This window comes from Equus asinus, chromosome 15 (assembly GCF_041296235.1).
Source record: "Equus asinus isolate D_3611 breed Donkey chromosome 15, EquAss-T2T_v2, whole genome shotgun sequence".
NCBI classification, from domain to species: domain Eukaryota; kingdom Metazoa; phylum Chordata; class Mammalia; order Perissodactyla; family Equidae; genus Equus; species Equus asinus.
In genome coordinates this window covers 1444646-1469486 of record NC_091804.1, presented here as the reverse complement: position 1 = coordinate 1469486, position 24841 = coordinate 1444646, and the positions used below count along the sequence as shown (strand labels likewise).

The following is a 24841-nucleotide window of genomic DNA, read 5'->3' as shown; positions in this document are numbered from 1 at the left end:
ATTTCCACTTGGACTAGTGTGCAGTGAGCAGAGCAACCAGGCCACAACGTTGAGGAATTCCCTCAAACCAATCCAAATCCATGTTGCTAAAACTTTTTTAACTCTCTGAAAACAGTAGGAGCTTGGTGGATTATGCATTGATTTCCTCACACAAATGTTACATAAACTGGAAGCAAGAAGACCTAAAAGGGACAATCATCACCTTATGCAATAATATACGTGCAGAAAATCACAGGTGCAGATAAAGCAGATTTTGAGCAGTGATACACATTTAGAAACTGGATCAACAGTTAATGATAACTTGACATTCTAGGGCTGGTTTTCAGTTGTGACACTAGCTCCCCTGGGTTAGTCATAAAAGACTCTATCCCTGTGTATTTCCTGGTGGCCTGGTTGATGTGGAGTAAGCCCTGGTTTTCTCAAGCAGTGACAATTGGCAGCACACTGCACGGTCTCTCTGTGGGCACCTCTCTGCTTTCTCTTTCACTCTCCACAGCCTTGTGTGTGTACAGTGCTCCCTCCTGACCCAGGGCCTTTGCACACACTGCTCCCCCTGCTCACAAGTCTTTTACTGAGCAAGTGGCCTCCAGATGGGAATCTTAATTTTTTCACAAAATCCAAAGTCCGGTGTACAGCTCAATTATAGCCACACTGTGAAACCAAAAACATATGAGAGTGAAAAAATAATATAATTATCAACATACATTGATTGCTGGCTAAGCCCATATCAGTTTCACCTGATTCATTTAGTGTTATTTTATGTCGAGCCTTAGAAAGCTTTGCCCAATTCTCTGTTTGAAGACACGACGTGTATTTATTCTTTGTGCCTATTCATGTGGCAGTAGATGACATGTGTCGTCTTGGATGTCCACATCCCTGCAGAGTCTCAGGGAAACCATATTCCACGGGTTCTATGTGAGGACGGAGGGACGGTGGAAGCCCCCGCACCCAAAAGCACGTCTGCACCTTTATAATTTTCATGCCAAATAAACTTTGCTTATTGGAGGAAAAAACTAAAAACCCAGAAATGCAAAAAGAAAGAAAACATCACCAATATGCCCAACATCCAGAAGTATCTAATTCCTGACATTCTGGAGGAAATACGATTTATCCCATTTTCTACCCTGGTTTTTCACCTCAGTTATTATAAACATCTTTCCAGGGCAATAAATAAACATCCCTGCCATCATTTTCCATGACAGTATAGAATTGTACATGGAATTCTTTTGTAATTTTGCTGCTTTTAAACAGTCTCAGGGATACTCCAGAAGGAACGCTCCTACGTGCTTGTCCATGTGTCTCTCAGACTGTGCTCCTGAGAGATGAGCCTCTGGAGGAAAGCCTGGATCCTGAGCTGCTGAGGGGCTGCTCCTGTGTCAGCAGAGTCTCTGGGCCTCTGCTGTCTCCCGTGGGCCCACACAAGACACTCTCTAGAATTAGCAAGGAGAGAAGGCTGGGGCAATAAGGAGGGCAGCGTGAGGCCCAGGGACAGCCAGTGGGGGGACGTGTGAGGCCTTGAATGAGACCAGGTGACACAGCTGAGCCCAGCCTTGCACCCCTAAAACAGCACCGTCACAGCCCTTGCCCAGGGTGCTGAGTGGACATGAGACGTCGTGACGTGCAAGACTCTGGATGTCAAGCCTGCATTATGCCTGGAGTCATGATTATTTTATGAAAATACCCCAAGGTAGGAAACCCCACTTAGAGCCACCTAAGTGGAGGTAATGAAACCTGGACAGAGAAGGGGTGGATTGCGGGGAGCAGGTGGGCCGGCAGGACCCCTGCGGAGGGATGCAGCAGCTCTGCCTCTCTGCCCTCTTGCAGCGTTCGCTTCCACAAAAGGTTTAGCATAAGAGCACTCAGGCCCTCTGCATGACTGTCAGCTGCTTTGGAATGCTTTCCCTCTGCGCTGCAGACATTCCAATGCAACAGCCCACGGGGAGGATTTCTGGAAGACAGCTGCTGGGAGGGATGCATTTCTGGGTGTTAGTGGTCCTGTGTTTTCTCCACTTGGTTATTGGGATCTACGTGGCCTCGCCCAGGCCGACCTCCTTGCCTCCCCTTCCTGTAGGTGGCACGGTGCCCAGAGCCATGTATACCCAGAGAGCACCCGCTGATGGAAGAAGTTGTATAAAAAGAGCTGGGCTGTTTTGTCTTCCCTGTGCTTTGTCTGAATTATTAAAATCTGTTTTAATCAAAATTAACTAATTATTTTGGTGCCATGTAGCCACAGCTTTGCAATTTACAGTGAAGTTCCCTTATGCTTCTAAATAAAAATCTGTGAAGATTTTGGGGCAGTGCCCTGAAATCTAATTCTTTGTTTAATGGGGACAATGGTGTAATTCTAAGCAGTTCCCAAAGATGGAAGTCGATGCTGCCAGCATGCCTGTGTGGGCTGCGGCAGCACCTGGCACAGCACTGGCTGTTTGGTTGGGAAAACTCTCAGCTGACCACTACTACCTCTGGCCTCCCTGAGGCCACCATGAAACAGACCAGTCAAGAAGCAAAGCCATCCGAACCCCTGGGATGGGGAGAGGAGACCCCTCATCTCTGGACAAGAAGCAACTGAGGCAAAACGGGGTTTGTTTGTAGCCAAACCCCTGGTGTCCAAACACAGCGTCTAGTGCAGGGCTCCAGGGTGAGCGGCCATTGACAGGGCAGCACTGTGATTCAGCAAGATTTTAACCGTCAGAGCCCAGCTGTGTCCTTTGTAAAATAGAAATAACAATAAAATTAGTAACAACACCTATTTCCAGAGCCATTGTGAGAATCCAACCAGCTCAAGTATATCAAACTCTTGGTAAACTAAAACCCAAGAAACAAAAAAAAATAACTATCCGTAGACAGAGTTGGTGCTCATGTGCAAGAACGTCCACCCGCAGCATCAGGACCCATCGGCAGTGAAGCTCATTGGCTCAGGTCTGAGCTGAGGGCTAGAAGTGGATGTCCTTTCAGTCCTGGTCCTCCCTTCTCTCAGGGCTCTCTGCTCACGGCCTGCCCTCGGGTTGTCACTGAAGTCCCGTCCTTCCCAGATCTTGCTGGCACCTGGCGCAGACGGCCTTTCAAGTGCAGCCTGACTGTTCCAGCTAGCCCTGGCACCACCAGTTGCTTGTTTCTGGATTGAGGGTCTGGAGACCGTGGAGTGGACAGGGCTGCCTGTCTGTGGAGGGGCACAGCTGGCAAGACATTTGGGCTCCAAACGGCAACATTGCACATCCTTCGTTCAGATCAAAGATTTCACTGCGTCTGTCCACCTGGGCAGCCCTCAGTCCACCAGTCTCACCCACGAGTCGTGCATCCCCAGGGCTGCTTACTTCCCTTCTCTGACAGACACGAGGACGGTAACTTTTATTTCCCTTTATTGTTTGAGAGACTATATGGGAGGTGCTGCTGCAGAGGAAAAAGAATACAAATTTCACAGGCACAGCTCTATGGAGGGGATGCTGTGGCGGCCCAGACTCATGGGGGAGATGCTGCCCCAGTGGCCAGGACTCACCTGGGCAGAGAACAGATGGCACCCACCTGGCAGGAAGGAGCTGCCCTCTCTGAGAGGTGGCACCTCAGAGCCCCTGGCCTGCAGGGATGTGTGTGTGCAGTGGACAGGTGCGTGGGGACAGCGTGGCTCACACTCCCCTCCTGGGCCCTCGGAAAAGGGCCCTCCTTTGACTGGAGGGGCCCCTTCAGAAAGCGCGTGTCTGCTCTCAGTTGCCTGGACGAGAACAGTGTCCAGACAGGAGGCCTCCATCGCTGTGTCGCTGCAGCACCCCAGCTGTCTGCGCACTGACTGGAGGCTCCGACAGCCAGTTTGGCCAGTTTTATGTGTGTTTAATTAACCAAAGTAAGAAGAGACGTTGTTGTCACCCATGGGCTTCTTCGGTATCTGTCTGTGGGTAGGAATGTTGGGGGGCATGCGAGGTGCTGCAGGGGTTCCTGGCGGCGAAGGCATCCAGGCAGCTGATCCTCTCACTTGGGTGTCCCACCTGAGCGTTTGTCTGGTGCTCAGGTCGCTGCCTCCCTCTGAGGCCACATGAGGAGGTGGCACCCGTGCACAGCGGTGTTCCCGAATGTCTCTAGCCTGCATCAGGAGGCCACGTGCTTGACACCCTCCGTGGCTGGCGGGGGGAGGTAGGAAGCTGATGACCATTTTCCAGGAAGAAATACTTAGTTTCCTTTTTAAGAAACATAATCTGGAGTAAAGTATGACTTGGTCTTGTATAAAATAAGCACCTAGATAGAGTGGCCCTGGCTTTGGATGAGTCAGCATGAGTGTGCCATGTGCTGATGAGGAGAGAAGATTCGCAGTGGGGGCCCAGCATTGGAGGAACCAATGAGGACAAAAGCGCGTGAAGGTCGAAGTGCTGGGGGACCGCAGCCCTGAGCATCCTGGTGGGCATCTGCGAGGGGTTTGGTCAGGGCTTCCCATTGCTTTGTCAGTGTTGGAATGGTCCAAGCTGTTTTTTAAAAATCCATTACTGGGGGGCAGGCCCCACAGCATGGTGGTTAAGTTCATGCACTCTGCTTCAGCAGCCTGGGTTTGTGGGTTTGGATCCTGGGCATGGACCTACACCACCTGTCAGCCATGCTGTGGTGGTGACCCACATATAAAGCGGAGCACAGATGCTCAGGGCTGATTTTCCTCAAGCAAAATAGAGGAAGATTGGCAACAGATGTTAGCGCAGGTGCCAATCTTAAACAAAAGAGTGGCGTCCATGTACCAGACGAGTGCCTTCTGAGAGTGCCCAGTTCCGGCCTCGAAAAGATACACCCTCACCCCCTTCGTCTGTCACTCAGTCCCAGAGATCTGTGGAATAACTGGCTTCTGTAGGGTTTCGCCTTCTGTGGAACGGCCCAGGAGCCCTGTAGTGGGGATTTTTCTCTGTCTGTTCTCGTTGAGAGTTCCCTAGGCTGGGTCTGTCTTTTTGGGGAGAAGCTGACTTGCAGGCAACAACAACAGCGACCTTCTGGGAGGGCTTGCTTTGTGCCAGGACGACACCCATGTCTGGGGGCATCATCGAGGGAGTCCTCTATTAATCCTGTCTTCTCTTGTCCCGTCCCTGCCCGTTTCTCTCTTGCAGAGTGACTATTCGAGTGACACGGAGAGTGAAGACAACTTCCTTATGATGCCCCCACGGGACCACCTGGGCCTCAGCGTCTTTTCCATGCTCTGCTGCTTCTGGCCTCTGGGCATCGCGGCCTTCTACTTGTCCCACGAGGTAAGGCCTCTCTCGGTAGGTCACACACCCATAGCACACCCAGGCTGAGAGGAGGAGAGCCCGCGAAGCCCGTTCAGCTCGTGCGCCAGAGGTTCTGGTTGGGGAGCAGGCCCCAGGGAGGCCAGGCGCCTCGCTCAGCCTCGTGGCTGCTCTCTCCTCACAGAGGCGGGATTGCCCCATGGCTCCCAGGGCAAGGCAGGCAACCTTCAGGAAGGGGGTTGCATGAAGGAAGCTGGTGCCCCTGGTAGAAAGCAAATACAGGGAAGCCTGGCTCCAAGGAGACGCTTGGATGGCACTAGCAGGACTGACATGGTGCTGGGGCACTGTGCCCGGGGCGAGGACACTGACATCACACTTATACTGTGAAAGGAGGCAAGGGCGGTTGTTTTCTCTGTGAGAGGCTCATTCGTATAAAATAGATTCCAGTTCCACAGCAGCCTGTGTGTCCTCATCCCAAATTAATGTCCTGCTAGAGGAAATGGTGCAACCTGGCGGGTATGGTGGCCTCCTCGGCCAGTGGGAGGCTTCTAAAGGCATCGCTTCCCAGCTCTGTTTCCCTGCAAAGCATCCTCCTCGTTCCTTTGTGGAACCCAAGTTTTGAAAGATTTTTTCTAGCAAATGAAGAGTATTCATTCAGAAATAATCTATATTCGCATATTTATTAATCAAAGGAAGACATTTATACTTGCCAATTACAGATGAGGTTTCAGCCCCCCACCATCATCCCACCCAGGGTGAGCCTGGGGCCCTGGGCTTATGGGTGACCTCAGGGCACAGTGACCAGCCCTCAGTGCTCAGGGGTTTTCCTCTCCAGCTTCTAGGGTTCTGGGACTGAGGCTGCAAACAGCTGGCTCTGGCAGTCTTGTGTGTAAAACATAGATTTCTCTTGGCTTGAAAACCGATCCCCAGCCGAGCCCAGAAGAGGCCTCTCACTGCTTCTTGCTGGTTTCTGCATTGATTCCTTCTCATCTGACTGTGAGAGGAGAGGACAGTCCCTTTATGCACTTTTCTTTTTCCCCTGCTTCCCCTTTCCTGGCACCAGGGAGGAGCCTGGGATAGCAGTGGACCCACTGGCGGTGGTGCTCCTGGGGGCAGGTGCTTCTCAGCAGGAACACCTGAGGGTCACCCGAGGCCCTTCCAGGCAGCATCAAGGTGGGCCTCTGCTCAGCACTGCTCTGGGGTCCCATGCTGGAGGATAGTGGATGGGGAGGGAGTGGGGAAAGTCCTGCACTGCTGGGTCAGGCTGAGCACCTTTCCATGTCCACCTTTGGCCTGGAGGATCTGTCTGAGCTTCTCTTTTGTGAGTTTGTCCCACAAATGCCAAACACCCCCTTCTCCGAGGGCACCAGCACCGGCTGGCGGACAAGAGACCTGGGCCTGGCAGGGGCCTGGGCAGCTAGGGGCTGAGGCAAGGGCAGTGTGTTCCCAGACCCCAAGGGGAGGGCGTGGGCGTTGCTCACTGAGAATTGGGACACACAGCGGGACTGGACAGACACCCTCTGGGTATAGAGAATGCTCTGAGGAGGACCCCAGAGGCCGAGCATCTGCCCGTTCCTGTGGCAGCTGCACCCTGAGCCCGGGCTAGTGCGCTGCAGACGGGCCAGGTGGCTTCACCAGGAGGGCGGTCAAGTGGATGGAGCGATGGGAACCAGCTTCTTGCATATCATGGGCAATTCAGGCTTTTCCCAGGAGCTGACCGAGCGACCTCACCCGCTCCGTGGCATCCCTGGCCTGCCACAGCGCCTGAGGGGTGAAGGCAGGCAGCATTCCCACCTCCTGGCCCAGCCTGCTAAGAGCAGCCTTTCCTCCCGCAGGGAGTCCCATCAATGTCAGAGCTGGATTTTGATTGCCAAATTTGAGAATGAGTGATATTTCTATATTAGATCCTCTGGTACAGGTGTTAACTGTTCAAAGAGATGCAGGTGGACATCAATATGCCATGCAGGCAGGGTGCCAGGCAGAGCACGCTCTGGATCAACAAGGAGGGGTATGTGGAAAGGCTGCCCACATGGCCAGGAAGGAGAGGCTGCCCCTTGCTTGGCTGCTCCACACACCCTAGCCGAGGCTTCCCATCTGGAGCAGAGCAAGCTGTGCACGGCATCTTTGTCTGAAAGATTGTAATTATAATAATTAACATAATTCATTGTATTTATAATAAAATTTTAATTATAATAAAAAGCAAGCCCACAGCAGAGACTGGCATTTAGATGCCCTTTCTCAGAAAGTAATTCTGTTCTCCACACCTTGAGAGCCACTTGGCCTTGGCCCCCGTGGTGGAGAGGACCCTGATGGTCTGTTCACCAGCCTGTGTGAGCTGCCCTTCGGGGACGCCCGGTCGCCTTTCCTGGAGGTAAAGAGCAAACATCTTGAGGAGTGTAGGGGTTGCCTTCACTCTGGGGCTCTCAGCTCCTCTTTTCGTGGTGCTGTGAGCATGGAGTCCCCTTCAGTGAAGCCCCAGCAGGGAAGAGATGCACATTTTCATAAAGAAATCTCCGGAGGTGAGTGTCCTTCACGGAGCTTGCCTCCAAATCCTTCTCCCTGGGAACACCCAGACTGAGACCACGGCCACCCAGCTCCCTCCTTCACAGTCCACAGCTGTGGCCCTTCTGGGCTTTGCTGCACACCCGGGAGATACAGCCCTTGGCACACAGGCCTCAGCCCAGCCATGAGGCTGCTTCTGTTTGTGCCTCTTCAGCCCGACATCAGACGCTAAACCTATAGCAGGAACTGAGGGGAGCAGGCAGCTGCTGAGGGGAGGGTGCGCAGCACGCCCCAGAACAGAGCTCTGAGAATCGTTACACTAAACTGAATCACTGCTTTCCTGGGCGCGGCCACCGGGAGCTCTACCCCGGGCACTGGAGAGAGGGGAGTCCGGAGCCCATCTCTGCAGGGCTGTTGTCAGGTGGCCGCCCATCCCTCCTGCTGCCCTGAGTGCTGAGGGCTGGGCCGGTGACCTCAGAGTCAGCAAACAGCATAGTAATTAAGCCACAGTCCCCAAAGTCCCAGATGCTGCTCACAAGGAAATCTTTGACATCCGAGTATGACTTTGGGGTTTCTTCCTTTACCACCGATCATGTCTCAGTGTAGTCACTGCCAATTAGACGATGTCTGCACATTATCAAAACACCCGCTCAGTGAAGTCAGGGGAACATGTGAGGGCATTCTGGGAGGACAAAACCAAACAAGTCTCTGTGGTGGGATTACCTCGGGCAGCGGTGAGCGTCATAGGACCCCTGGATTTACAAAACCCAGGGTATTTTTTGTCCTGTCCTCTTCTGGCTGGGTCCAGGCCAGCAGGCAATTTCAGATGCCTAGGTTTCCTGATCCATGAGACCATGAAATCAACCATGGCCATAGCTGATGAGGCTTAGGGGGATGAAGAAAGAGGGAGAGTCCCCATGAGGGTCCTGGAAAGCGGCAGGTGCCCAGCGCGATCTGCTGGGAATGGCATTGTCAGCACACAGGTGCGGTCCCCGGGGAAGGAAAGCCTGGAAGGAGACAGAATCTTTTCTCCAACAGGTTTTATAATTCAAAAAAGGTGTGAATTAAGTAGTAGTAAGAGTAGTGATAACAGTACCGGTGAGGTGGTAACATGTGAGCATCTATCAGGGGCCAGGTCCTGTGTTCCATACTGAGCACCTGGCTTTTCAGAGCATGGTCCTGACCAGCAGTGTCGATCCCCGACACTGTTAGAAATGCATGTTGTCCGGCCCCATCCAGACCTGCCCAGTTGGAGCCTTTGGGAGTAGGGCCTGGGCACCTGCATTTGAACAAGCCCTCCCACTGCGTCTGACGTCGCTCAAGTTTGAGTAGTGCGGTTGCCCATACATGATCTCGTAGGAAGTCTGTGACGTGGCACTGCCGTCACATCACTTTGTGGGCCATGAAGTCAGGGTTCCGTGAACTCAGATGGTTGCCCCGAGGCCAGAGCGGGCTGTCAGTGGGCTGGGACTACCAGGACTACCTGGCTCAGTGCCATCTCCGGGGGAGGCACCTGCTTGGGCTTGAACCCTGATGAGGGATTCAACGTGGAGGCAGGGGGAGGGTGAGAGTAGCTTTTGTCCACAGCTACATTTTCCTCCAACAGCATTAATCGTTTGAGCCAGCTCCCAATGCAAGCATGTTTTGTAAACCAGTTTATAGAGAGGAAAGTGTTGTGTGATGCATCCATCTAGGAACTGAGGTTTCTAATGATGTTGAGGATAGAAATGAATCCATAATTTACTGGGCGACTGCTGTGAGCTAGTTAATACACACACTTTATCTCGCTTAATTTTTGCAATGTGTCTGAAAGGTGGACAATTCTTACTCCTATTTTATGGATGAAAAAAACTGAAGTTACAAGGGATTAAAAAACTTGCAGAAATCAGAGAGGTAGCAAGTATAGGTACATGAGGCAAGTATTGATATTTTTAACCCTTAAAATCAAATTTTCCGCAATGTAACTTTGACTTTTATCTGTTTACAAACAAAAATAGAATCACAGTACTTGCTTCTCAATCTACTGTGCCTCCCGCCGAGGAAGAGAAACCCCTCCAGGCAGGGCTGCGGGGCAGGCCGAGGCGACGGGGCTGTGTCTGCTGCAGGCACCTTCTGCCCTGCGCATTTATTGTGTCTCAATTTCATTTCGTTTCATTTCATAAATGTTTCTTTCCTTTACTAACTGCAACATTATAGCAATAATTAAATGAGGAAAGGGTATTAAGGATCAGATTATGAATTTCATGAATAGCACTAGCAAAAGGAATTGGACGAATTAGGGGAAAGAAAAGGGAATCTTTTTATGGTACTAAAACGTAAAAGAAGGAAGATCCAGCTAAGCCAATAGCAGTGTCCTTGAATTCTGTTCATTCATGCAGGGTTTCCTGAGCTCCTGCACCGTGTCAGGACCTGCTCTGGGGGCAGGGGTACAGCAGTGAACAAAGCAGACAGGACCCCACCTTCACAGAGCTTTCATCCTAGTGACCTAATGATGAGAGGCCAGAAACAAACAGAAGTAAACGTATACATGCCCAATAATGATAAATTACAAGAGAAAAATAAAGCTAGAAATAGGTATGGGGCATACCATTTTAAATAGGGTGGACATGGTAGGGCTTGCCAAGAGGATACCATTTCATGTCGTGAAACTACAGGCCAACCTGGGAGAATCTCTTGAGAAGGAGCTTTTCAGGTAACGGGACAACCAGCGCAAAGGCCCTGAGGTGGGAGGCTGACTGGTGTGTATGAGGAACAGTGTGGAGGCCAGTATGGCTGAAGCAGGAGCCCTTTGGGTGTGGAAGTAGGAAATGAGGGAGAGAGGTAACAAGACAGGCAGGTGTGGCAGACCCCACAGGCCCTCTTAGGCTGTGACAATGGCTTGGGCTTTTTCTTTGGGGTGAGAAGCCGTGGGAGTGTTTGAGCAGAGAAGAGACACCATGAGTCTACCCCTGATCAGGAGGGTGTGCGGAGGACAGGGGTAGAAGCAGGACCACCATGCCGGAGGCTGGTGGAATCCAGGGCGGCAGTGGGGGTCCGGACCGCAGTCACAGTTGGGAAGTTAGTGAGAAGTAGGGGGATGGGGATGGCTTGGGGAAGAATGGCCAACAGATTTCAACTGCTGATATGAGAGGAGAAGAGTCAGGAAGGACCCACTGGAAGATGGAGTTTCCACTGGCTGGGGAGGTACCACGTGGCAAAGGAGCAGGTGGAGCCGGGCATTGGCTCTGGCATGTTCGCACTGCCTAGTGGTACCCAAGTGGAGGCACCAAGCACACAGCTGGGTGTGCAAGTCTGGGCTCCAGGGAGAGGTCTGGGCTGAGGACAAGAGCGTAAGATGAAATCTGGGCGTTAACCTTTCAGCAATGAGGAAGCTGGTGGCGGCCTTGACAAGAGGAGTTCTGAGGGTGCTGGAAGTGACAGCCCATGGGTGTGGGCTTGAGAGAGAACAGGAGTGAGGGATCTCGGTGACACACCCAGCTGTGCTGCAGGAACTGGAGCAGCGCGCACCATGCAGGGGGCACAAGAGGGCCTGGCAGTGCTGCGAAGATGCTGTGTCTTGATCTGGGTGCTGGCTGTACACTTGCCAGCATAGCCATAAATGTACATCTCAATGAGTGACCACTTAGTCACTGCTGAGTGTCACACTTATGATTTGTGCACTTTCTGTAAGTATGTTATACTTCACTTAAAAAGTTGAAAAAAAGATTATGGGAAGAGGGAAATTGGATATGGTGCAGCGAGTTACTTTTTTTTTTTTGGAAGAATTTTATTGGAAACAGAAAGAGAAATGGGTGGTAACTAATAGGAGAGGTGATGTCAAGCGTTTTTTTTTTTTTTTAAGCGGTGGGCAAAGCAAGGAGCCAAAGGGGCGACCCTCCTTAGGAGCTCATGAGGAGCAGCGGGAGGTGGGTGGGCGCTGGAGAGCCCCCACCTGAGAGTCCCGATTCCTGAGCTGCACAGGAAGCTTGGCTGAGAGCGCAGGTGTTGAAGTTTGAGGAGGAGGCAGGAGCAACCAGGTAGTGCCAGGGCCCAGGGAGCAGGATTGTGGCACCTGGTGGATGTGAGTGTGCCTTGGCAGCGTGAGGTCTGCAGGGCTCCAGGGCTCCTCCGGCCCCATTCTTCAGTGCACGTGCAGCTGTGGCATAGGCGGAGCAGGCATGCACCAGGACTGCCGACCTGCCTGGAGAAGACCACAAAGCAAGAGATGCGGGAACTCGGGGACAGAGAGAAAGGAGCAGTGAAGACTGTGACGACGGGCCATGGCATCTGAGTGCCATGAGAAGGGAAGGAGCATGTGAGGGCAGTGCGGGCCAGTGGTAAGCTCCCTGCACTGCACGTGCACTGTGCTCGGCACTGTGCTGGGTTCCCACGCACTTCCCCTCACTCATATCCTGCAGCCTCTGAGGAGGGTGCTCCTGTCCACATTTTCAGGCGAAGAAATAGGCCCAGAGAAGTCAAACAGCCGATCCCAGGTCACACTTTCAGGGGCAGAGCCTGGGTCTTGTCCTCCTACCCAGCATCAATGTCCACCTCTGGGTTGGGGCTCAGTATAATGTGCTTGGTGACTGATTGCACCCGGATAAATGGGAAGAAGAAACCATGGATCTTGGTTTAGACCTTATGAATCCCCATACAGGGAAGAAGTATGTTGTCGAGTCCTTTCCTACTGTTTTCTCAGCGAAATAACAGCCCTGATTACAGCTCCCAGGGCTGGGTCTATCCTTCGCCCACCTGACTCCATTAGGACTGGATAATATTAAATCATGGAAAGAACTAGGCCATCCTGAGTAAGATGTATACTAAAGGTGTTTCTTATTTCTCCTGAATTTGACTTTCTCCAGCAGAGTAGAAATATGTCAAGTACATTGCAGGCTGTCCCTCCTCCCCTCTAAATAAGTGCAGATTCTGTGAAGGTGAAAGGAAATGATTATGGGATTTGGCCTGTGAAAACCTGTCACTCAGATAAGCCCTGGGAGAAGCATTGCTGTTCCAAAGGAAATTTAGTCTTTCCCTCCTGAATCTTTACCCTGGATGTTAATGCTAATTGCTTATGGCCTGTTGGTTGGATTCTTGTCAGTGATTTCAGCCAATTTCCCAGAACAAACCCAAACTTTTCTATAAACACTGTCCAGATCTGGGGCCTCTCCAAGAGAGCAAGGGCGTGGTTCCCCCACAGACTACCAGCTGGGTTTCGTTTTCGTAGTGTTGTTCTTGAGCCGCCATGTTCTTGGTGTTATAAAAGAACGAACCAGGAGGGCCAGCGGGACTTGATGACTTGCCCCATCTTCCAATTGCGTAATATCAAAAGAACAAGCTGATTTGCCCTTGGAAAAATGTGAGGTTGGAAGATGATTTGAAAATAGGGAGCAGGAGACTGTTGGGGACTTTTGCTGGTTGCCTAGACTAATGACTTCCTGCAGCTGGAATAACTTGACGTTTTATGTTTGTTTGTCGGTGTATTTATTTTACCAAGAGCTTCCTTGAGAGGCGGTTGAGCATGGAGCCTCCCAATCCCAATCTTCATGGCCTCTGCTTCTCGCCACTCCCCACGCATGCGTCTTACCTGCCTGTGGCTTCTGGGCCTTCGCTCTATGCGCCCCCGCACCCCTTCCTTCAGACTGCTTCAGCAGCCATGGCCTGGACATGTGACTGCTGAGTCCTCGCCCTACCCGCCAGCCCCTCCAGATGGATTCAATGGCCATCTTCCTGTTTACATGGTTAGTCTCTGTGCCGACCACGGGGTGTCACTCACTGCCCACAAGTGTTGTGGCCTGTGCAGGAGGCAAAGGAACACCAGCCCTTGTTACCGGGGTGCAGCGAGCTTTAGGGCGCCGCAGAGGGAGCCATGCAGCATCTGGGGTGTGCTGACGGCCATGGGATCGTCCCTCCGTGGGGGTCAGGGAAGAGATGCCCCTGAATTTCCTTCTCCTTCCTTCCTTCCCCCAGCCCATCACCCAAGGCCTTCTCACGGTCTTCTCCCAGAATGCATTGGAGGGGCCGGCCGGCAGCACTCCCCAGGCAACAGACGATGGGAGTCCACTGTGCCGTGTCTGCAAGCAAAAGAGCAGCTAGGGAGGGAAGCAGGTGTGTGCAGAAGATCCCCTGGCTTTGTGTTACAGGAAGAGCTGTGTGTGCTTCTCCTTGTTCCTGTTCTAGTATTTTGGGCCGGAGTTTGCCTCCCCAGGGACTGCCTCGTCCCATCTCTGTCTGCGTCTCAGAGAGCTCCAGTTGTTACAGAGTGCAGAGTCCCTTCTGGAGGCCGACTAGGGCATTGCTCTCCGGGACGTGCGGAGGCTGGGGCAGGGGTGCGGTTCCTGCAAGTGACTGAGGGAGCCCTTGGCCCGTGAGAGCTGGAGTGAGCTGGATTGCAGGCCACTGCTTCTCCTGTGGGGCCCTGAGAGATTCTTCACACCACAGCGCCACAGCTGGCGAGCATGGAGCAGAAAGGCCTGCCAGCCTCTGGACTCGCCCTGGCTCCCTGGGACACGGAACCTGCAGCGAGGTGGGGCACTAATGCTTTATTTGGAGGTACAATCCCAGCCAGTGAAAGCAAGGGAAAGTGGAGATGGGGCATGGAGGGAGGGAAAGGCATACGGGTGGTGCCTCACCACGCGGGCCACTACTTCCGCGGGGCCAGCTGGCTGCTCACCGCAGTGGACAGGCTTGACCAAAACGGCAGAGGGGGAGCTGTAGGGGCAGTGTTTGTCCAGCTGCCACCACCCCACAGGTGGAGTGACAGGCCTGCCTGGAATGGTGGCGGAGCTGAGGCCTGGGGCAGAGGAGGCAGTATAAGTGCAAACTTACCCCCTAAGGTTGCGTCTCTGAGCCTGCATTTCTTTATCTTTCCTGACCACGCTTTGGAAAGCAGTGTGAATATCAGTGACATCCTTATCTTGTCTCGGATCCCTAAGGGAAAATTTCCCACTTTCACTGTTAAGTAAGACTTTTCAGATATCTTGTTTTTTAGTCATGAACAGATGTTGAATTTATCGAAAGCTTTTTATATAACTGAAGAAATTATGAGTGTTTTCACTCATACAATCTACAATCTGGTAAATTGCACTGACTGATTTGAAAATGTTAAACCAACCTCACATTCATAAAGTAAACCTTAATTGGTCAAATTTTTATATGTTGTTGAAGTTGTGTGCTTCTGTTTTGCTTGGATTTTTGCATCTGTGTTCATGAGAGAGATTGGTCTATATTGTCCTTTCTGGTAATTTCTTCATTAAATTTTGGTAGCAATATTATGCTAGTTGTGAAATTTTGCCCTTTTTAGTGTTCTCTGAAAGTTTTTATAAAACTAAAATTATTCATTTGTTGAATCTTTGGTAGCACTCACTGTTAGAGCTATTTTGGCCTGAATCTTTCTTAGTAGGAAGGTTTTTAATTACTGATTTCATTTATTTAATATTAATGTCTAATGAGGTTGCATTTTGGCAAGTTGTATTTTTCTAGAATTTTGTCAATTTCATCTACATTATCAATTTTATTAATCTTTTCAAAGTATGAATTTGGACCTTCCCTGTTTCCTTTTTTGAATATAAATAGAAGGATGGATAGATAGACAGACAGACAGACAGACATAGCTCCCAAAAGACAATGTTGTTATTGTTTGATCTTGTCAGTATTTATTTACATATACCCACATATGCTACTTACTTTGTTCCTTATTTCTCCCTGAATCTTTGACATTCCTGCTTGAATAATTTCCCTTTTGTCTAAAGAACATCCTTCAGATTTTCCTGTGGTGTGGATTTGCTGGTGGTACGTTCTCTCTGTTTTGTATCATTGGAAATGTCTTTTTATTGCCTTCTCCTTGCTGATGTTTTTACTAAGTATGGAATTCTAATTGACAGTTTCCTCTTCAGTGTGTTGAAACTTCTGATAAACCCATTCACTGAGTTATAATATTTTTTCTTTTTATCAATTCTAGAATTTCTGTGTTTCTTCTTTCTCCAAATTGCTAGAACTGTTTTTCTAGTTTCCAATTACCTACCAAGATTTTCAAACTTTGGTTTCCTTGAATAGTAAGCAGAGGTACTTGGTGGTTGTTTATATGCCTGATGATTACAACATCTGGGGCCCCTGTGAGGCTGTGGGTTTTTTTCTCCTTGTTCTCACTCATGGTCTATTTTCTTAGATATTTTTGATGCATGTTGGTCATTGTTTTTGAAAAAAGTATTCACAGAAATATTTTGAGGATTAGGGTGACACCGCTTTCCTTCAGACAGACTATTTCTTTGCTTTTGCAAGGACATGGGCACAAAGAACTCAGCGTCTCCTCAGTGCAAGCTCGTGCTTTGAGTTGATGCAAAGCAAGGCTGTAATTCATGAGAATGCAGGTCTATTTCTGCTTCACTCTTTCTCCTATGCTTTAACTCTTTGGTGCTCCATCCTCTGGCAGGGGCCAGTGTGCCAAGATTGCCCTCTGAACCCCCAAAGGAAACGGAAACTCGCCCTTCAGGCACCTCTTATGGGTCAGCAGGTCTCACCAGGCACAGGGGTTGCCATGTTCCTGTCTCCCTGCAGATTCTTGTCCTCTTCCTGGTCTCAGCCTAGTAATTCCTCATGCACTTATTTCTTTCATGCTTTTTAAAGTATTTTTTAACATTTCCTCAAGGATTTTTAGCTGTTTTCTGCAGAACGGTTACTAGTGACATTATCAGAAGCAGAACTCTGCATTTCTCTCTTTCCTTAATTGTTTATACAGAGAATGCATTCCTCTCACAACAGGAATATTTCTTTCATTAGAAAATTGGAGGCTTAGTTGAGGAACTTAGATTATCTGTTGCTTGAATTCCCATTCTTTCTGGTGCTGACAAAAACTTGAAGTGGCTCTTTGCTCTGTGTGTGTGACTGTGCAGTGCCACTGAGGTTGATAAGCCATGTGAGAAAATGGGACAAAGCCCGTCACTGAAACTCACCCCCATGTAAATGAGAAAACATGGGGTCTGGCACTTTGTAGGTGCTCACGAAGTCCTGGGGGTATTTGTGTCTCGTGCATGTGTCTGCACACCCATTTTCTGTTTGGCCATTTCGTACAGATGAACCATGTGCTTATCAATGGGTGTCCAGACAGAGTTGGGAGGAGTTGGCCATGACTGAGATCCAATCAAGCTGCCAAATACTCTGGGCACGGGCCCTATTCAGGGCTGTGGGCAACTGGCACTAACCCCACTGGGACCTCTGGCAGACAGTGCCCATCTCACTCTTCCAAGCTGCTCCCCCAAGGAGAGGGTGCTGTCAGTCATAGGTTGAGGGCTTCTCCAAAGGAGTGTTAATTCTCTGGCCCTTCTGGATTGTTCCTGCATCCTAAGTGGAAACAACAGAGGAAACACACAGAGGTGACCTGAGTGGGGCATTGCCTCAGAGACGGAGTTAATCACGCTGACGTAAACTGGATGCTGCAGAAGGAAGTAGGTTAATGTAGGACTGGGAAGGCAGGGTGGGGCCAGAGAGCCTTGAGTGCAAACTAGAGTCTGTCTGTTAACAGAGCATTGTAAGTCCGAGAGTATAGGTTGGAAGTAGACCACCATAAAGAACAGTCAGAAAGCAGAGGATGGAAACAATATGTTCTAAAATAGACTCGTCCTTAGACCGGAAAATCTTTTCACAAGGAAATGAACAGAGACATTTGTCAGGCACCATGGGGTCTCTGTGGATATCTGCTGTACACCCTTGGGGTCACCAGAGATAGATGGAGGAAGACACGGGACAGTTCGTGTCCCTCCAGCCTCCCAACAGCCAGAAGCATAGTCACAGCAAACCTTTGACTGGCATGATAATTGAACGGGGACTTTTTCAAACACTTGAAGCAAAATGCTTTAGATGTTTTCAGAAGCTGTCACTTGTCCATCTTTCTAACCGTCTATCTCATGGAAACAATCCAGCATTTTCTTGTTCTCATATCTAAAGCTTGTCACAAAAATAGAATTTGGAAATGTTCACTATTCTTTTTTTTCGAAGTTGTGTGCTCAGAACAGGTGCATTACATGCAACTGGACCCTGCGTATTCCACTCACTGAATGGTCTTGTTCGTGATCATCACTGAGTCTTGGAGTTGATGTTTTATGTACTTCCCCATGTCCCTCTTTTGTCCTCAAGTTCGTTATTCTCATATGTCCCCTAATTTATAGTAAATTGAGTTCCACCCACTGAATGCATCTGTAGGCACTAACAGATTCAGAATTAGCACAAGATCCAGCTTTTTCCTTGAGAGTCACAGATCATCCAAGGTAATAGGCAGATAGGGGTTAGCTGGTTAAGCAGGGTAACTACTAACGCCATACAGTCTGTGCTGGAGTCGGGGAGAAAGACATGGCAAAGCATGGCCCACCCCTAGGAGGTGTGAAGAAGCAGGAGTATGGGACCACATGGGAAGGAAAATGCTACCAAGGGACAGAATGGCTGGGAAGGACCAGGGACAGGCCCACGTCAGCCTCCCAAGGTGACTGATATGTGAATTATGGTGAGGGAAGTGGTGGGGCTGCAAGAGCCCAGCCAGCCACAGGAATAGTGTTGGATTTGCAGACAAATAGATTAAAAAACATTGCTAGAGGGATGGGCCTGATATATCAGATGGATATATATTAACTTGCATTGAGAAAATGTGCAATGGCAGCTCAATGACCAGCAAGTTATCTACTTCTCTCTCTCTCTGCCTAATCCCTTCCTCTCTCTCTCCTGCCCCTCTGCTGTCTCTGTCTCCATATGTATGTCTAATATGCTGATTGTAGCTTCTGAGAGCTGTTTTTCAACTTCTGGGTTTAAACACTTCCATATAAATATTAATGATCTGGTACAGCCAAGACAAATCAGATTTCTGATCTATTTTTCCCCTGGAATCTGTGCTGGAGTTCGTTGCTGATTTCTAACTTTTTGTGGTGTGTAGATGAGTGGGTACATCGTGTCTGTTTTGCTCCCTGGGGCATGTTGGATGGACTTTTTTCTGTTATAGGTGATGCATCGTCTCAGAAATTAGCATCTTGATTTTGTGACTGTCTGTAGCAGAGAAACCCTCATGCTGACTGTCCAAGGGCAGAGCTCATGCAAGGCCTGCACGTTCAGAATCTAAGGTTAAAAGTGCAATGTATTAAATTGTACATTCCTCCATCTGCCTTATGGCTCACCTCAAATTCCAAATGTATGATCTTTTTGTTTTTAGACGATGTATCTGAAGCTTTGAGGATACAATATGCCTCTAAAAGCAGAATTGCTCACGTTTCTTTTCCAACTCTTTTAAGAGTCTGGCCCTCTGCATGGGTCCTCTGACATCCTGAGAACAAAACAGAAGGTGCAGTGCCAGGAGCTTTTGCTTTTGTGCAGTAGCCATGCCTATGAATGCTGAGTCCAGCCTGGCCAGATCCTGGGACACACACTCAGCCAGGCATGCCCTGATTGATGACAGAGCCACCAAAGGGTCACTACAAGTGTCTCTGGCCGCAGCCAATAAACAGTCCCTACCGGCCTCAGATGGCCTTGAGTATAGTCTCAGGGCTCCATGTGTGTCAGGGATATGACTGTGATATTGTCGCCAGTGGGACACCCCTGCTTCCTGAACCGGGGACAGGCAGGGCTCCTGGTTCATCTCACCCATCATCACATGAAGTACCACCTTGCATGGAGGACAGCAATTTCATGTGCTTCAACTCGCATGTATATTTGTGCAAGCGGAACAGTCAAGTTCAAGAAAAGTTGTGATTTACGGACAAAAAGAACAGGATAGTGGTCACCAGTGGCAGGGGTCGGGGTGGGCACAGGGGGAAGGGTTGCAATTATATGGTATATGACAAATAATAATGTACAGCTGAAATTTCACTACATTATAAGCTATTATGACCACAATAAAAAAAATAAAAGACTACTCCACAAATCTCAATGACCCATTGAGCAGGCCAAAAGATAGGATAAATGTTAAAATGTCTATAAATGCTAAGGTCCTTTACCAAAATAAATTGTTCTTTTGAACTCCTTAAAAGAAAAAGAAGGGTCATAATGAGTCATTGAGTGATGAGCACGTGACAGATTTTCGTGGAAATGTAGAGTCATTTTTGATACATCTCTGACATTTTGATTTTGACGTTGATGGAATTCAGTCTCTGTCGCTAACAGAGACCCCCTCACTGAGCTACCTCGCCCATCAGGCCAGCTGCACGTGGGCTTCTTAAAGGTGCTTATAAAATTACCATCTGCACATCCACCATAAAAATGACCCATCAAGAGGACAGGAGCCTTGGCTTATGACCCTGGAAGTAGCTTCTCTTGGCCGTGCCCCTCTTTTCTTGCTTCCTTGATGAGCATTAGCATTTTCTGGCACTTCAAGAGTTCTATGAATCCTAGGCATAGAGCTTAGCGGATGCCAAATTTAGAGCTGAAAAAGTTACCCTGAGCACAGTGTGTCTACTGTGACCGTCAGGGCAGATGTGGGGTATTCCTCACTTTAATTTTTCTTCTCTCCTTTTGGATAGGGCACTCTGTTCTTAAACTGTCTGGATTATGTGTAAAATAGTGAGGAATCTTTGAAGCACACCACAGCGTGTGTTTACGTTGGTCTGCTTCTGCGTCCACCTGAGCTTTACGCTGCAGCAGTGTGCAAGCACACTCAAGGACAAGGGGCCTGGTGAGCCCACATACTCAGCTTCTGAGTGTGTAGGTGAGAGCTGTGGGGCTGGTTGCCTCAAAAATAATTCAAAGATAAATGATGAAGCAACGAGTTCTTGAGTGAACGTGACTGCAGATTGCTTAGAGGAATTGGAAACAGCAAGATCTGTAGGCAGAGAGAGGGGTTTTATGGAACTGGCCCTGCACTGGGGTATAGTAAAATGCAAGTGGTGAATTTATGAGGATGAGTCAGCTGCTCCCGGGGCCAATCCCCTCTTTTGGCCATGGCCTGGACCCTTCTCTTCTCCCATCAAGGCACAGCTGTTGTTCTCCAGAAAGCTCCATGGTTTGGGACCACTTAGCATTCATATCAGCCTCCCCTGCAAGGCACAACCTCCACGTGGACAGTATCACCCCTCAGGAGCCCCCTGGCACTGCCCACTCCATCCAAACTGACTGGGGATTTTCAAAGCAAGCCTGAACCCCAAGGCTTCCCCACTATCCCCATTCTCCCAGCACCCTCAGCCTCTTGCTACATTGCTACCCTCCAAGGCCACCTGTCTTCATCCCAGGCCCACACTGCCCACCATCACCAGATGGAGTCTCTGGTAGACTCTTCTTGGGCACCCAGAGAGCCACAGGAGCCTCCAGGCTGTCCTGATACAGTTTACAGGCACAGAAAGCACTGAGAACAGACTGGCAGTACGTTCGAATCACCTCAGGAATTCTTATAAACACAGTGGAGACGTGCTAAGTAGGTGGAGAGAGAGGGCATCTTGAGACCCTATCCCCAGAACTCAGTTTCAAAATTATTTTCTGCATTCCTGAGATGATGTTGAATAATTTTGCCTGGTCCTAATAGGCGTATAAAGTACCTTGTGTTACTTTGGAAATGACATGCAGAGTTTGAAAACCAAAACAGATTTTGTAAGTGACACATCTTCCTTCCAGAGTTATCTGTGTCCATGAAATGGTTGAGGATCACCTGTCAAGGACACTTGGGAGCACGTGTATGTATCTAGCATTGCACACAAGGGAGCCCTGTGCCAATCAGCCAGATCTCGGGTCACAGCCGCATCTCTGATTCCATAGCAGGGTGGCTGAGTCGCGCACGCCGCCCAGAAAAGAAGCTCAGGTTTGTGCAGCACCTGATTGCTCTGACCCTGAAGCTGGTTTTCAGGTAATTGGCGAGGTATCCAGCAAGGCACACTCACAGCGTGGCCCGATTTATTATGCGTGAATGTTGAATCATGAGAAAGGGAGTTGCCCAAAGTTCAGCTGCCTTGCTCGAGCCTGAAGGAAGCTGGAGCCCCAGTGCAGCCGCCTGGCGGCCCCCTGCAGCTGGGCACCATGTGTCTGCTCAGGTGCACGTGGGTGTTCTTTGCCAAAGTTGTGCTTGTGGCTTCCCAGGGAGGAGGCGATGTGCGCAGGGATAAAGGGGAGCCGCTCTGGGCAGCTTTTCCTTCTAGGAAAGGCTTGTCTCTTGCCTGCGGGCCCTGCTGCCTTGCTGCAATTACAGCAAGTGGGAAGAGCTGGCATCTCAGCTCTCTAGTCAGAGGGACGTTTCCTGTCCTAGGTGGGCTCTCTCAGGCACAGTTCCTGGAGGATTGTCTGGAATCTCTCCCACGCATGAACCTGGAGATGCTCAGGAGATCCTGCGTGCTGCCTAAGAGGGTTTTCTTTCTTTCTGTTAACGGAACCAGAATTTGTCCACATCCAAGCCTCCAAACCGCTGTGCAGATGCCCGGGCCTCCCTCCCCTCTGCCCACCACATTCTCTGGGCTGTGAGTCCTCAGGTCCTCTCTCTACAAAGCTCTTGTCATCGTTGTTCCTCTCTCAGTCCCTCTGCCCTGCCCTAGGTCCTCATGACCTCCTTTCTGAGCCATTGAACATGTTCCAGCTCATGACCCTGTTTCCAGCTTCTCCTTGTTCTCCCAGTTAATATTCCTGAGGCAGATAGGCCATGCTGGGCTCCAGCATGCAGGCCTCAGTAGCTCCCACTGCTCTGCAGAAGAGACAAGAGCCCCTCTTCCTGGAGGCCCAGGGCCCTCACGACTGGGTTCAGGTCTCTGCTTCCAACAGCCCACCTTCCCACAGCCCTACAACCTGTTCGCTGGGGCCAGGACATGGCCCACACTCCCACACCCACTGCCCTGGCCCCCATGCCGCCTCCCCAGGAATCCTTTCTTGGCCCTCCCACCCTGCAGGCTTCCATGTGGTCCACAGAAATCCATGCCCTTCCTCTGTGACCCAGATGCTCACGCAGTGCAGCTGCTCAAAGGAGATGCTCTGGTCCTTTCTGGTTCTCTTTATGTTCCGTGGCACCCATCTGAGACACGGGTGGGAACTATCTCTTGGCTCAAGACTCACAGGGAATTGGGCCAGCCTCATCTTCCTGTCAGTGTCAGACGTGATCCCCAGGAGGGGGTGAACCTGTGATTCAGGAGTTCTAAAACAAAATACAGGGGCCCATGAGGCCCCACTGCTGTCCTGTAATGGCACATCTTCGTGAAGGCGCTCTTGCTTTATCCGAGTCCATTGCATAACTGTGCTGACAGGTACATGACCACTTAAAGGCAATAGCAAGAAAATATTACCCCGTGGAATATTGCATTAATTTATCTATCAAATTCTGTAAGCGTATGATTGGTTAAATGCAGACAAATTATGCCTGCCTCCATTCTTGTCATCAGAGCCTTTCATGAGGAAGGCCAATTCTTTCTGAAATTCTCTCTTACTCGTCACCACTTCAGGAGCAGGCAGGCCTCAAAGTGACTTGACGTATTTCACCAGAGTGATCTCTTCCCCAGTGGTTCTGCTTTTTCATTAGATAGGAACAGTCTGACTCTGCTTGAAGGGTTTGGGGAGGTGGTGTCTTTGATTTAGGACAGAGGGCTTAACCCTTTGGTGCCAGGACAGAAATCAGGCATGCCCCAAACACTGTCCCCAGCCCCGTCTGATTAGGAATATTGTGACTGGCCCTCTGATGTAAACCTCCAATGTCCTTGTCTTAATGCCGGAGAGGAAAGAAGTGTGTGTGCATCATGCATGGCGTGGAACGTCATGAGCCATAAAACTAAAGAATGGCTTTGGCAGCAGACTTAAAAGTGATCTTGACACAACCTTTCATTAACCTGCAAAATGGTGACTTTTATTTGCCAGTAACTTACAGAATTCAAAAGCTAGGGGAAAAGGCTTCAAGCAGAGTCAATCTTAGATGTTTCTATATATCTGAACTCAGAATTATTTCCCCTCACCTCCCAGCGTAGAATTATAATAATAATTATTATTATTATATAATAATATATATATAATAAAATAGAATAATAATAGTTTGCCACCATCAAAAAGAATGAATTAAGGGTTTCAGTTGGTGGTGGTCTATGAACAGATGGGTATAAGAGTCAAGAACTCAGGGTTGCAGGGAGTCCCTGATCTAGGCACATCACTGTCAGCCACTCAGGGACAGGACGTGTCACCTGCTGTCTACCCTAGGGACAGGACGCCTCCCCCAGTCCATCCTAGGGATGGGTCACCTCTCCCAGTCCAGCCTGGGGATGGGTCACCTCTCCCAGTCCAGCCTGGGGATGGGACACCTCCCCCAGTCCACCCTGGGGACGGGTCACCTCCTCCAATCGACCCTAGGGACAGGACACCTCCTCCAGTCCACCCTGGGGACAGGTCACCTCCCCCAATCGACCCTAGGGACAGGATACCTCCCCCAGTCCACCCTATTGACAGTGGCAGTGATGGTGGCCATCATCACCTGAGCACTTACATGTGCCAGGACCCATGCAGGACATTTTGTGAGCTTTCTCGTACATGTCCCTCGACAGTTCTAAGATGAAATAAGGAAACTGCATCTCAGAGAGATCAGGTAACTGGTCCAAGGCCCCAGCCCTAGGGCAAGAGTGCAGGACGCAGACCCGGGCTGGAGATCTGCCTCAGAGCAGACACTTTAACACTTGGCTAAACTGCCTCTCTCCAAAACAAACCAGAACGTCCCGTATCTCCATGTCATTCAGATAAGGGGTCTGAGTGTTGGGGGTGGGATTTTGGAGACTATCTTGGTGACATTCACTCCCAGATGTGTGACTCTGAGCAAGTTCCCCTTCCTGATCCTCCAAGATAAGACAAGATGAGGTAAGGCTAATGATGGCATCTGGCACCACAGAGCTGCTGTGTACCCTGTATGAGCACAGGTGGACACACTCTGCAAAGTCAGAGGAATGGCACCATCCTGACCTGGACTGCCTGTCCTCGTCCTCATCTGCCTCCTTGAACAGAGTTGCATCCCCCACGCCCAGTGCTATCTTCTTGCTGGCCCATGGTTGGTTTCCTGTGACACAGACCTGCCCACAGGGATACCAGGGCCACCAGGATAGCCCATAAATGCTTTAACCTGCCAAGGCGAAGACCTGCCTGCAGCCTCCCATGGTGTCTTGCCACACCTGCACCTTGTGCGTCCACCGGTTGCAGCTCCCAAACTCCCTGCCCCACCCCCACCTCACCTCAGAGCCTCTGCCCAGTGGCTCTCCCTTCAC

The 24841-nt window shown here is 50.1% G+C and overlaps 1 protein-coding gene across 11 annotated transcripts in view; it reads left to right on the top strand.

Moving 5' to 3' along the window:
• SYNDIG1 (synapse differentiation inducing 1) overlaps positions 1 to 24841 on the top strand; it is a 191109-nt gene that overhangs the window by 107926 nt on the left and 58342 nt on the right. For 5 of the 11 annotated variants that reach the window (XM_070485461.1, XM_070485460.1, XM_070485463.1 and 2 more), the window contains 2 exons: positions 5076 to 5213; positions 6256 to 13632. In XM_070485461.1, coding sequence (XP_070341562.1) covers positions 5076 to 5213; positions 6256 to 6798 — 681 coding nt within the window. In that variant the 3' untranslated portion in view covers positions 6799 to 13632. The other 6 variants (XM_044748321.2, XM_070485465.1, XM_070485466.1 and 3 more) reach the window with 2 other exon arrangements.